Below are 13,105 nucleotides of genomic sequence, written 5' to 3' on the forward strand. Positions count from 1 at the left end.
TTGGTGACTAATTTTTAGGATTTGGTTGCCAAAGTGAAAAATTTAGTTGCATTGGTGCCTGTATTAGGTGCAATTCCACGCCCTGTGTTGATTTTGCACATACATGTGTGTACCTACATAAACCTACTTGCAGAGTTACTTGACTCCCTTCAGTGTGTAAAAATACTGGGATTAGGAAAAGAAAATTTTGCAATCTAGACCACATCTTCTTGCTGATTGAAGAAGGAAGTGCTGGTGGTTCACTTTAAAGAGATCTTCTCAATGGATTCAGATGAAATGAAATGTTTGGGAAATGATTAGCATTTGGAATGGTTCTGTGCCTCATGGTCACATGTTCTATAGTGTAACAAACTAAGAATCTTGATTTTTTAAATCAAAACCAACATCAAAGTTTTTTGTTTTTGTCTGGAAACAGGCAGTTGTTGGGTTTTGCAGAAAGTATGTTTTACCACATGACACAGTTGGCTGAAGACAGAGACAACTGTTCAGGGGTAAGTGCCACTGTGATTTGGTCCTCTTGAGATCTTATTTCATTTCATTTTTGAGAAATTATTTTCTTCATTGTATTTTGATATACAGCTGTAACATATTTCAACTAGTTCATGAAGTTTGAAAGACATTAGGTTGCAGTCTGCTGTAAGACAGTTGTTGTGGAATAGTCAGTGGTGCCTCTAATCTTTGGGAAATTGATTTTGGTTATTCTTGTTGACATTACAAGCAGTTTTCAACTATGGTAACCCTTTAACTCTCCTGATGACCAAGACAGAATTTCCCCTTATAATATCAATACAATATCAAGCAGATAAGTGATGATAATAAAGAAAAATATAAATTAGGTGATTATTAGTTGATCTAATACCAAATTCTCAAAACTAACATCATAAGGATTTTTTGGCAGACAGTAAGGAGAATTACTAATTATAAATCAGACCTTGGGAGTGAAAGGGTTAATGTTTTTTTAATCCTTTTCATTGCCTGGAGCTCAGTATCAGTTCTCCCTTCTTCAATGTACTTGTAGTTCTCACAACATTTAGTTTCAAGAGTTTGAGAGTGTTATTTCTGTTAACAAAAAATCCTTAAGTTGATAAGTATATTAACTATTTTCCTCCTCTGTACACTAGTCAATGTAATGTTACTTCATATCAGATCTTTCATCTGCAATTGATTTGTTTTTCTCATCAGATGATGTCACACCTGTCTTACGAAAGAGATGCACTTCTCCGTGATAGCGAAGTGAGCCTAGTTTAAATGACAATTGTGTTCTCTCCCTGTAGAGTTGATTTTTTTGTAAAAATTATTTGAATAAAACATTCCAGTACAGTTGTGTTGGTTATTGACTTCAAAAATCTGTGATAATCACGACTTGATTTCCTCCTTTCAAGACCAAGGGTCGTCGTCCATTTTCACCACCAGCAAGTCCTGCTGTCAGTCACAACAAAGAGTTGACTTCTACATATGCTAACAAGGAAAAGATCAGACTTCTCACAGAGGAAATGTAAGTGAGACTGTCTGTTCAGTTGTGTCCAAACGACATGGATTGTGTTAAACACTTTATGTTAATTAGAGCTGCATTTGTTAGTTATGTACTGAACCTGGACATGCAGTCATTTTGTAGGTGCAGTATGCCTAAGATGAAAAAAATGGCTTAGATTGTTTGGGTTAATTTCTTTTTTTCAGAGAGGAAAAGAATGTTGCCCTTGCAGAACTTCGAGATGAGCTGCTGGCCAGCAAAAAGGGTTTGGAGGCTCTAAGGCAGGAGGTAAATAAAAAATACCAAGGACTTTTTCAACTGAGATCTGTCATGGATCACAATTATTTGAAGTTGGCCAGCCACGTGTTCATTTTCTTTTAAATTGATCCTCTTTAGAATAAGAGTTTATCCCAAGATGCCCGATGGGTGAAAGCTTACAGAGATGAGATTGATGCACTGAAGTCAAAGGTATCATGGTGTTTTGGGCGTTTTAATTTTCCTAGTTGTAATCAGGTGCATATACTTAGATATATTGGGGAGCAAGGGTGGCACATTGACAAGAGCACTTGCTTCACGACCCAGTGGCCAAGGTTCATCTCCCATATCTAGTGCCACTTGTGGTTGCAGTTTTTTGTTGTTGTTTCCTGTACTCTTGCATGGGTTTTATCATGCTCCTCTAGTGTTTTTTGGTGTGAAAAACTCAGCTTTCAAAACTCCATTGCCACTGGGAATCAGTAGATGCAGAACTTTTCTGTGGAGGAGCCACTCTGAAATTATATCCATTTTTTGTATAATGTTGGACCCTTTTGCAGTTTGTTATTATTTTCGTCTCCTGTTCAAACAATCATCATGTTTACCTCTCCAGACAGACAAAGTTGATAGACTTGAGGCTGACAACCAGAGATTTAAAGAAAAGCTACGGGATTTAGATTACTACAAAAAGAGAGCAGAGGTGAATTCAGTTATATATATGGTAGAGTTGTGCTCAATTGTGCACTGTAAAGAAAACTATGTAAATGTACATAATTTCACACACATTACATGACTGGACGTTAGATAATTGAAGGTTTCCTATGGGTAATTCCTTGAATATAGCACCGATCAGTCATGAGATATGTTTTATATACCTTTATGTAGCCTGGCGTCTTTTTCTGAAGGCCATTACCCAGAAAGCGAAGAGGAGTGGAAACTTTTCTTCATACAGAAACATACTACAAAGTTTCTGTATGAAGAAAAAAGACCGCGATGTTCGGATGGTTTAGGCTAGGAGTAGAGTTTCTAACATAATTCTGGATTGTATCCATGTGGATTTTCTTTTTATCATGTGCTAAGAGAACTCGCATGCCTTACAATGTAAGTCTTCTGCAAAAATTAACATTGACTGTGACTCGGTAACTAGCACTGTTGGATTTGACATTGCAACATCCAGTCAAAATGTGCTCCAGTACATGTGAAGAGTAACAGAAAAACTTTTTTAAGTTACTCTTGTTTTATTTTTACAGGAACTGAAAGAACAGAATGAGTTATTATATGAAACCAAACTTGTTCTGGAAGAACAAGTGGCTGGAATTAACTCCAAAGAAGAAAGAATCGGTGAGTAAATTCCTTGAATAAGAGGATCATTTTAGGAAAGGTATTTGAGAAGTACAGATGTCTTCCATTTCTTTTGCTTTTATAGGCAAAGTTGTAACGTTATAAATTGTTTTTTTAGAAATATTGGAGGAAGAAAATAAAAAGTTGAAGTCTCACATTCATCATTTAGCAGAGGTGAGTAACTAATTCCGGATTATAGGACAACCTTAAAGATTTCTTAGTTCTTCATTAATTACAAATTATTATTTTTTTTTGCATGAGTTGTATGTCTGTAGAAGTGAGCGCAAAAAAGTAAGCACCTTCTAGATGAAAGCACAGATGTCGCGTTGCTCTATCGCTGGATCTAAATTGCCCTAAGTGTTTTTGTTTGTAACTATGTATTATCTTTGTCATTCAGGAGAGGCAGTTCGACCAACTAAAGCTAAAGGAAGTGATGGAAGAAAATGCTCAACTTATTGTAGACAAACAGAACAGGTAATCTGTCCCAAATATATTTTTTCGCTCTGATGAATGACTTTATCCTTTCGCTGACGAAAGGATAACGTTCACACCGTCAGCTTCAGCAACTCTTTACATAATCAGTTCAGATGATAAAACCAAATTATCTTGTTTAGTTTTATTAGTTATATTGATGAGAGGGTTTTCTCTTCGCCTCTTTCCTTCCATTATACTTTGCTTCTAAAACAGTGTACAGGAACTTAACTTAAGAAGTAACCTCAGTTTTGGCATCTTGAATCGTTAAGCTTATTTTTTTCAGGTTTGTTATTCGCAGACTGCGTTAATGTTCTCAATGCTTTCCATTTTGTTATTTTCTCATCTTCTTAAACCAATATTTTGTGGTCTAAAGATAATTTTTCTTTATTTGAGACCGTGCCCGGCAGTCAGAAAAGCTTTCACAAAATACCTCATGCAGACCTCTTTGGATGTATGACTCCAAAAATTACGATGGTTTCTTAGTGGAGATTTTCTTTGAGCTTGTTGATACCGCAAGTGTTCAAGTGTCGAAAATCTAACAATTTTACGGTATGCACCGTAATTCGTCCACCAAAAGACCACACTGATTTTTTGAAATTTCTCGAGAAACATCTAATACTCTGAAGAAGTTTAAAGAAACTGTTAAAATTTCTGATTGCTGGGCGTTTAGACACTACGAAAAAAAAAATGATGGTGTGGCTTGAAAGTTACTGACATGTTTTGTTTGTGTTGGTCTTAGCATGTCTGAGGCTGCCGCTCTAACGTCTGAAGTAGATGCACTCCGCGGGAAGAAATCTCCAGGTACCGAACCTTTAAAAGTGCCTTTGCCTCTGACGCCTACTATAGAATGATTGTCGCGTTGTGTGTAACCGACTGTGTGTAACGTATGGTCGGCCACATTTCACCTTCTCACGTTCCTTAAAAGTGATTTGCAAATGTTTTACCATTTACGAGTTTTTTTTTCTTTTTACAGGTTCCTCAACGTTTGCCAGCGAATTTAGCGAGTCCAGGTAAAACATTGACGTGGCACAGTATATCGCCAGTTCTTTTATTGTCTCCTTGTGATATTTGACTTTCTTCTGATTGGTTGTTGCGAGTTCTTTAGTGCTAGTTTACGACACTTAAACATAAAAATTACAATATCCTCGATTGTGATTGGTTTAAAAAATTCATATCTTCTACTTATTCACTTGCCAAGTAGTTATCGGATTGTTTGTTAGCGGAGAGTTCAATCAGCCAATCACGACCAAGCCGTGATTGGTTTCAGTTTTGTACCTGATTGGTTAAAAGAGTAGCACGTGTTTTCTGGGCCAACCTCAAAGCGGAATAAAACACAAACAAATTACTCCCGGATTATTTCCGATACAAGAGAAAATTGCTCTGTAACTTATTATTTGCTAGAGGAAACAGCTTTCACAAGTCAAATGCCTATGTGAGCAAAGTGACGTAAAAAGTTAAGGGTTTACCGAGAATTTCTGTTATATAGGATGGGAAGATTGAAGATTTGGTATGTTCTATTTCAGCTCCATTGAAGTTCTTCGAATGCAAAAAGAAAACCAACAACTTAGGAAAACCATCGACGAATTAAAAAACTCGAATCAAAGGATCATTGAACTGGAAACTGCAAATGAACAGCTGCAGAAGGCGACCTTGGAAGGGAAAACAACAGTATTTCACCTGAATGAGGTGAGTCGATGCAACTCGTTAGTGCACGGTATTAATACGTTATTAATTATTTATGGAAACAAGAACAACAGTATTAGCAAAACAAGGACAACAACTCAACGATATTACCATGACAACAACGACGACTTAACTTCTTTCAAGATAACAATTTTGTGACTGCTGTTTCTCTCTTTTTATCATCGAACTCAGAAACAAATTAAAAACTCGTAAATGTGTGAAGTTTTGTTCAAAAGGTCCATTAAAATTTTGACTTGCATGGATCCACATCCCATTTAGTTGATGTCACTCCCTTTAACCCTTTAACCCTTGAACTCCCATAAGTGACCAAGACAGAATTTCTCCTTACAATATCAATACAATATCAACCAGATAAGTGATGAGAATAAAGAAAAATATCAATTTGGGGATAATTAGTTGATCCAATACTAAATTCTCTGAGCTAACATTATAAGAATTGTATGGTTGACAGTAAGGAGAATTACAAATTTGATCTGGGAGTTTTTTTCTTACTTGTACCCTTTTTCCAGGCAAGAGAACTTGTGTCATTCCCTTTATATAACGAGAAAGGAAAAAAAGAGATGAGGCTCTAGTTACTTGAAAAAAGCCGTCACTTTTGAATGTGTGCAAGTTAATTGCTTTGAAAATGATGCGGAGTAACGATGTGCAGTGAAGTACTAACGATTGACCTTCAATCAATTACACAGGAGGTTGCACAATTTAAGGCGAGAAATTTACAGCTGGAGAATGACTTAAACAAGATGCGCTCTGTTGTGAAGCAACAACAAGAAGAGCTGAAGACTTCTGTGGACAATGTGCTCAACCTGTCTGGAGAACTGAGGGAGAAAGGCGTCGAAATAGCTCAAGTCGAAGAGCAAAATTTACTGTAAGTGAGATCCTTGGCTTTAATGACGAAATGAGCCTTTTTTTGTCAATATAAAGTTAAACCACACGTCTAAGGAATATAGAGTTCTTTTCGATTTCAATCTTAAAACCAAAGCCAAAGTAATCACGGCGGCTGATCAGAAAAAAGGAAAACTCCTTGAGAGCCAATTAGAACTCAAAGTAAAACTAACGTGGGAAAACGCGTGCTACCAATTCGTGATTGGTTTTTGATTTTTACATCTGATTGGTTGGGGGAGTGACGCGAGTTTTCTAAACCAATCACAAAGCAAAGTAAAACAAAACCAAAGCAACCCCGGCAAGGTTTACTTTCGACACTCGATTGAAGAAGAACAACTGAACGCGACTCTGAGCTTTTTCCATCGAACCTTTTGTCTTTCAGTAACTTTCAGCTTTCAGAAGAGAAACAAAGGAATCTTGTTGATCTGGCTGAAGAGCTGAAAGAGAAGAACGTCAAACTCACACAGTTAAACCAAGATGCTGAGCAAAAACAAGAGAAAATAATCGAACTCAGCCGGGTAGCCGAAGAGAGACAAGCAAACGTTATGGAATTGTATCAGCGAGTAAAAGAAAACGAACATGAAATTAAAAACCTCGCAGAACAGTCCGAGAGTAAAGGCGAGAAGATTGCGGAGTTGACGAGGTTGGTGCAGAGGAAGGAAGAAAAACTCGCAGATTTAAACTTGGAAGTAAAAGAGAGGAAAAAAGAAATTTCAGAGTTGCAAGATTCGGTGAAGGAAAAAGACGACATCGTTGCGAAGATCACTCAAAAGATGAAAGATAGAGAAGAAGTGATTGCGGAGTTAAAAGAGAGTATTGAAGCTAAAGATAGGCGGATTCCGAGTCTTGAGAAAAGGTACACATAGACGTAAATGTATGTTAGCGGCGTAGTCGAAGCTTGGTGCATCAACCATTTGCTGTGTGTTAAACCTTTAACTCCCATGAGTGACCAAGACAGAATTTTTCCTTCCGATTTCAATACAATATCAAACAGGCAAGAGATGAGAATAAAGGAAAACTGTCAATTAGGGGATTATTAGTTGATCCAATACTAAATTCCCCGAACTAACATCGTAAGAATTGTTGGGCCGACACTAAGAAGAATTACTAATGGGATTTTGGGAGTGAAAGCGATAAAAGTGGTCACACTAGTCATCAAGCTGAGATTGGGTTAAGTGTTGCATTTGATTGGTTAAGGGGTGGCGCGAGTTTTCTTGACCAATCACCGACTTTAAGCTAAGCAAGACTAATCCAACCCAGGATAACTTTCGACAGGCGATTGAAAACTGCTCCTTTGGAAAGCAACTGAAAGATTATCGCTTAATTTCTACCACAGACTCACAGAGGCAACTGACGAACAAAATGAAACAGAAGAAATGCTGAAAAAGCAGAGGAAAGTCAACGCTGAGCTTGAAAATAGGTGAGTTAGTTTTGACGGATTGTAACGGGGGCTTGAGCTCTATTAGGGGGGTTCGGTCCTTTTGTATATGAATTTTGTGCAAGCCACTTTTAACGTGCTGATTTTCTTTTCAGAATCGAAGATTTCTTGTCTCGCAGCAAGAAGTCCGAGGAGAACATCAGAAGGAAAGACGACGAGATTAACGAACTCGAGAACAGGTTTGAGTAAATCTGGCAGATTGACGGCCTTTTATACAGGATCGTGACAGCTTTTGTTGTGCCAAATTTAGCCTATAAACTGAATTCGCCATTATTCAGTAAATAATTCATGCGGTAATTCGAAGGTCGCGAGTCTGGTCCACGTAAACATCTTGTGCGGTGTCTATTCCGATACTCTCACGCTACACGTGATCTTCACGTCATGTGATCAAATTGCCAAACTCGGTCGTACCGATTAATTTTTTTTTCCATTAATTTCCTATCTTGTTTCTCTAAATCCAACAGGGTTGAAGAAACAGTCAATCAAAAGAACAGAACAGATGAGAACCTCAGAAAGAAAGAAAAAGAAGTCTACGAATTGAAAAATGGGTAAGGACTATGCACGCTTTCGCGCGTTAGTTTTCCGTTTTGATGAACTTGTCTAAAACTCTTGTGCTCGTGTTTATCGAAATTGTTGGTGGATGTAGAGATTACGAACAATGTTACTTAATGTATGGTTTTCTTCTTTTTGTAACAGACTCGAAAAAGTCACTGACGAAAATGAGAGAATATCAGAAGAGCTTAAGTTCAAGGAGCAAAAAGTACAGTCTTTGCAGAGAAGGTTGGTTCAAAACATTTCGTTTCCTGATATCTGTTTTGACTTAAAAACGTATAGATTTTTTTGTATTTCTTGGAACTGAGGGTCACAACAAGGCCAAGACGTTTCCAAATTATAAGTAGTAATGGATCGTACAGACAAACCTGAATGCGACCTCGTATGTGGGACGAAGCTAGAACTACATGTACAAGAAACGAAGATCACGTGCAAAACGACGAAGCACTGAAACGAAAAGGAGGAAGTGAACGATACAAAAAAAAGTAGAAAAGAATTTGGAACAGGGAAAGCTAACGTAACGAACAAAGCTAAGAGAACAAATCTAGGGGCAATAAAACAAGTAATTGAAAGAGAGGAAAGGAACCAAAGAGCAACACCTGAAATGTTTTGTTTTGTTGTCGTTAGAGTGGAAGAACTAATGCTTTCCTTGGATGAAAACTCAGAGACACTGAATAAAAACCTCAAGGAAAAGGAAAAGGAGATCAGAAATCTCGAAAGAAGGTAAACAGGGAACAGTGTACGTGGCATTTCTTAAAGATGGCTAATGTCTTCCCTCGCTTGGGATAAGTTTCTGTGTTCTTTGGAAAGCATCTATTTCAAACAGGTCGTATTCTAAGTTAGAGAGGAAACTTAATAGAAATAAGCATTCTGTGTTGGAATTTTTGCCCTTCAGTCCAGAAAAAGCCTTGTTGGCCTTTTGGACCTCCAAGCTTGCTAAGAGTAAATTAAAATTAATTTAATTAAAATAATCGGCAAGGTTACATTTTATTTAGTTCATAGCAAGCTTTCTTTTGTCCTCCATGTTGTCTTAATTAGCAAAACTGTCTTCACGAGTCTACTTGTATGAAATTCTGTTTTAAAATATTTTCCAGAATTGAAGACCTTACTGAAGCGTTGGACGAGAGAGAAAAAATTAAACAACTCGTGAAGGAAAAAGAGGAAAAGTTAGAAACACTGAACAAGAGCTTTGACGAAAAGGACAGGCTATTACAGGAACTCGAAAGCAGGTGTGTCAGTCGCTCTGACGAAGGGCTAACGCTCGAAACGTCAGCTTTGAAATTCTTTACGGTGGCCAATTTGCATTATCAACTCAGTTGATAATACTAAATTACCCTGTTATACTCTCCCACCGACACAGCACCAAAGTTTATTTAAAAACTTACCACCCTTTACAGGTTTGTTCAACCGACTATTGAAAGTCTTGAGAGCTACAGAAAGGTCTCTCCATCTTGGAAAGTTTGGCTTAAATGATATATGTTCACCGTATCTAGTCCGTTTGAACGTCTCCATTCTTAGCCATTCCTTTTTCCTTCTTGGGTTTTTGTTACCTCCTTTGTGCTTCATATCTTACCTTATGTTTTGTAGTCATTTTTAGTCCGTGTTATTTTCCCTCCATTCTTTGTCAGCCTTGTTTCTTGGTTTACTGTTGCCTCTTTTGTGTCTTGTACACTGTATTTTATCGAACTTACATTTTGTAGTCATTTATTATGTGTTTTAATTTTCTCCATTCTACGCCAACCTTTTTCCTTTTTGGTTTTTTGTCGTCTCATTTCTTTTTTTCTTTTTTTTTTTTCTTTTTTACTTAACGGAGCTAATGTTTTGTAGTCATCTACAATCTGTGTGTTATTCTCCTCCACCCCAGCCGTCCTTCACAGCTGCTTCTTTTGTGTCTTTCTGTTTTATCCAAACTAAAACTTCGTTGTCATTTTTAATCTGTGTTAATCTTCTCGATGCTTAGCTATCCTTGCACCTTTTTGTATTATAGTCTTTTTTGTGTTTTTCTATCTTACAAAACCAGTATTTTGTTGTTTTTGCAATCCATGTCAATCTTCTCCACTCTACACCTTCCTCGTATCTTTGTGATTTATTATTTCCGTTTTAGTTTTTTTTTTCCTCTCTTACCATGGTAACAGTTTGCATTCTTTCTTCGTCGTTCAGGTTGGAGGAATCAAATGGTGAGAAGAAAAAACTTGAGCATATGACGAAACTGAAGGATAAGAAGATCGAAGCTCTTGAAAGCAGGTATACGTGATTTGCTACTTGGGAAGGGAGGGTCGGACAGAGAATGGCTGGTATGTGGTTTATGGTTTTCTATCTGCTGAGGGAAAAAACATAATAATTCTGTTTTGCGCTTTGCAGTCTGGCTGAAGTAGAAAACACCAGCACGGTGCAAAAAGACGATCGACTTATGGATATGAAGAGAAACGTAGAAGGGAAAGACAACAGAATTATCGAGCTGGAGAGCAGGTTTGGCTTATGAAATCGTATGAGATGATGGGTGATAATAAGTGATATGCCTCTGAGCTAATATATAGTCCTGATCTCTAAGTTAAGTTGTTTTAGACTTGTAATTGCTGGAAAATAGTGTAAAGTCACGGGGAAATGTTCTCTTGTCTAAAGAAAATATATCTCGGGTCATCGAAATCTGTGTGGGAGTAGGAGAATGTTTAGACGTCGGGGGCCCGGTGAACGGTTTTTGATTCAGGCGAATATTGTCGTACGGGGAACCAGCAGTGGTAGTTGGAATCATTATATATTTCCCTTGAATGGATTGTTTAATTCTGTCAAGTAAACACGGTTACGGTAATAGTTAATAGTAATGGCACTGTGATTTTCGTAGTTATCTTGTCGTTGCTCGTTATACTAATAGGAAACTGATAAAGGCAAGAAATTATTTTTCACTTTGTTCAGTTTTACCTGACTGTGTTTTATTTCTTTCGCTTTAGATTGGAGGATGTGTCATTGGCCAACTGTAAGCTCCAACAAGGTCTGAAAATCAAGGAGGAGAAGATTACAGAGTTAGAAACGAAGTATGATTTTTTTGTAACGTACTTGATTCACAGATAAATTTTGGGTTTTAAGTACGTACATGCAAATCAATGAGTACTAAAAAATATACACACCCGCTTCCGCGGATATTGTCGATCATTTGATACTTATTTTATTCAGAAAAGACAGCTCCACAAATAAACCTTCTCTTCTTAACAAATTAATGTGATAAGATTTGGAATTGTTTTGAAAGACATTCATCACTGCGTTTTTTCCATGCAGGATTGAAGATGTCGAAAATTTAACGTCCGAGAAGAACAGGCTGACCCACAGTTTGGATCAGAAAACGAAAAAGGTTTTGGATCTAGAAACGAAGTAAGAACTGATCTTCAATGCGCATTATAGTAATTCAATCAGTCATTATAGCATAAGCTTCTGTTTTGGTTCTACAGGCTGGAAGAAATGTCAAGCGACAACCAGAGATTACAGCTTAGTATCGAGCAGAAAAATGGAAAAATAAGATCGCTGGAAAACAAGTATGTTAGAGAATTTGTATCAGCATGTTATAGCGCACATAACGACATGCAGTCTTGGAAGGACTATTATTCATTTGCAATACAGTAAGAAGTTCTTGTTTAATCCTTAATGGTTAATCGGCTTTTAAACCAATTTACAGGGTTTTAGAACTTGAAGAGTCCTTGGGCTCATCGCATCTTCTGCAGCAAAATATCAAACAGAAGGACGAGAAGGTTTCCGCGTTAAATCAGGTCATTCAGGAAAGAGAGGAAAAGCTTGCTGAACTGGAAAATAAGTAAGAGAGATGGAAAAACTTGTATTTTCTACTATACGTAGAGGTTAATCACGGCTTTAGCAGGTTGTTTGTGACTGACACTGGTACTACCATTGCACTGGACTACAGATCGAGAGGCCCTGTTTCCTGGTTCCTGGGTGTGACATCACACTTTCGCCGGAAGTTTAAACGCGATTTAAATGTGTCTGCGTTCGTTTTGCTAGGTTCGTTAAACGTTTCACAAGGTTCATGTTCGTTTTCATTCGTCACACAGGCTGGAGGATGCCCAGGCTCGTAACCATAAACTGGTGCACAGTCTAAAAATGAAGGAGGAGAAGATCACAACACTGGAGGAAAGGTAGCCTATTAAGTTACAAGACAGTTTAACAAAATTAACCACTACGAGCCTAGCGGGCTAATAAAGTCAGCTGTCATCGTCACAAATGCAGGCTTGCGAAATCGTTACATCTAACATCTTGAGGGTCTCGAGCATTTTAGTGGCGGCCGTTCCTGAAAGCGGTTGTTTTCAAGTATTCCCCCACCCCTCACTTCTCTCTTTTCCTTTCTGTGAATCCATTCTGATTCCGTGTTGACAGGTGCCTGGCTGGTTGGCAAAGTGGAAGCCCACCCTTCATTTTAGCATGGCAGTGACGTTCATTTTTATCACCTCAATCGACCCGTTTGTTTTGTAGAAGTACAACAGTCTCTTTTTATATTTTGCAGTGTGGAAACTCTAGATGAGCTCATGTCAGAGACGAAGAAGCTTAACCAAGCCGTTCAACTGAAAGACGAGAAAATCAAAGCGTTGGAAAACAAGTAAGGCCCTGCCCAGACACATGCTTGCGTGTGGTCAGGGATAATGATAAGGAAATTGATCTTCAAGGATCATGTTGGCTTTGTGCCGTAAGAAAGCGTTGATTAGACAATTCATTCAAAAATTCCTATTACTCATAGTCAAACACACGTTTGAATTACTGCGGTGGGTTTTTTTTTCAGATTGGTAGAATTTGAAGAATTGACTTCTCGCAACGCCAAGCTGTCAGATTACCTCAAGCAAAAAGATGATAAGATTGTTCGACTTCAAGAGAGGTGAGATAATTAATTTTAAACTGGAGAGTCAATTGCGCAGCTAATTTTTTTTCAACATCTGAGTACCTTGTTCACATTGTTCAGCGGTCGACACATTTGTGACGTAACTCAGTCATAAATC

General features: G+C 37.7%; 1 protein-coding gene across 1 annotated transcript in view; it reads left to right on the forward strand.

Moving 5' to 3' along the window:
* The window catches only part of LOC131781779 (girdin), a 35,708-nt gene that overhangs the window by 7,883 nt on the left and 14,720 nt on the right, over positions 1–13,105 (forward strand). Inside the window, exons 8-36 of the mRNA XM_066169399.1 lie at positions 416–491; positions 1,183–1,233; positions 1,383–1,495; positions 1,678–1,759; positions 1,868–1,939; positions 2,337–2,423; positions 2,974–3,064; positions 3,183–3,238; positions 3,462–3,538; positions 4,278–4,339; positions 4,512–4,548; positions 5,062–5,224; positions 5,929–6,107; positions 6,507–6,980; positions 7,461–7,544; positions 7,658–7,741; positions 8,027–8,110; positions 8,259–8,342; positions 8,742–8,837; positions 9,209–9,343; positions 10,275–10,358; positions 10,476–10,583; positions 11,063–11,146; positions 11,388–11,480; positions 11,558–11,641; positions 11,782–11,916; positions 12,170–12,253; positions 12,619–12,711; positions 12,892–12,984. Coding sequence (XP_066025496.1) covers positions 416–491; positions 1,183–1,233; positions 1,383–1,495; positions 1,678–1,759; positions 1,868–1,939; positions 2,337–2,423; positions 2,974–3,064; positions 3,183–3,238; positions 3,462–3,538; positions 4,278–4,339; positions 4,512–4,548; positions 5,062–5,224; positions 5,929–6,107; positions 6,507–6,980; positions 7,461–7,544; positions 7,658–7,741; positions 8,027–8,110; positions 8,259–8,342; positions 8,742–8,837; positions 9,209–9,343; positions 10,275–10,358; positions 10,476–10,583; positions 11,063–11,146; positions 11,388–11,480; positions 11,558–11,641; positions 11,782–11,916; positions 12,170–12,253; positions 12,619–12,711; positions 12,892–12,984 — 3,045 coding nt within the window. The remainder of the gene's footprint in view (positions 1–415; positions 492–1,182; positions 1,234–1,382; positions 1,496–1,677; positions 1,760–1,867; positions 1,940–2,336; positions 2,424–2,973; positions 3,065–3,182; positions 3,239–3,461; positions 3,539–4,277; positions 4,340–4,511; positions 4,549–5,061; positions 5,225–5,928; positions 6,108–6,506; positions 6,981–7,460; positions 7,545–7,657; positions 7,742–8,026; positions 8,111–8,258; positions 8,343–8,741; positions 8,838–9,208; positions 9,344–10,274; positions 10,359–10,475; positions 10,584–11,062; positions 11,147–11,387; positions 11,481–11,557; positions 11,642–11,781; positions 11,917–12,169; positions 12,254–12,618; positions 12,712–12,891; positions 12,985–13,105) is intronic.

This window comes from Pocillopora verrucosa, chromosome 7 (genome assembly GCF_036669915.1).
Source record: "Pocillopora verrucosa isolate sample1 chromosome 7, ASM3666991v2, whole genome shotgun sequence".
Taxonomy (NCBI): Eukaryota; Metazoa; Cnidaria; class Anthozoa; order Scleractinia; family Pocilloporidae; genus Pocillopora; species Pocillopora verrucosa.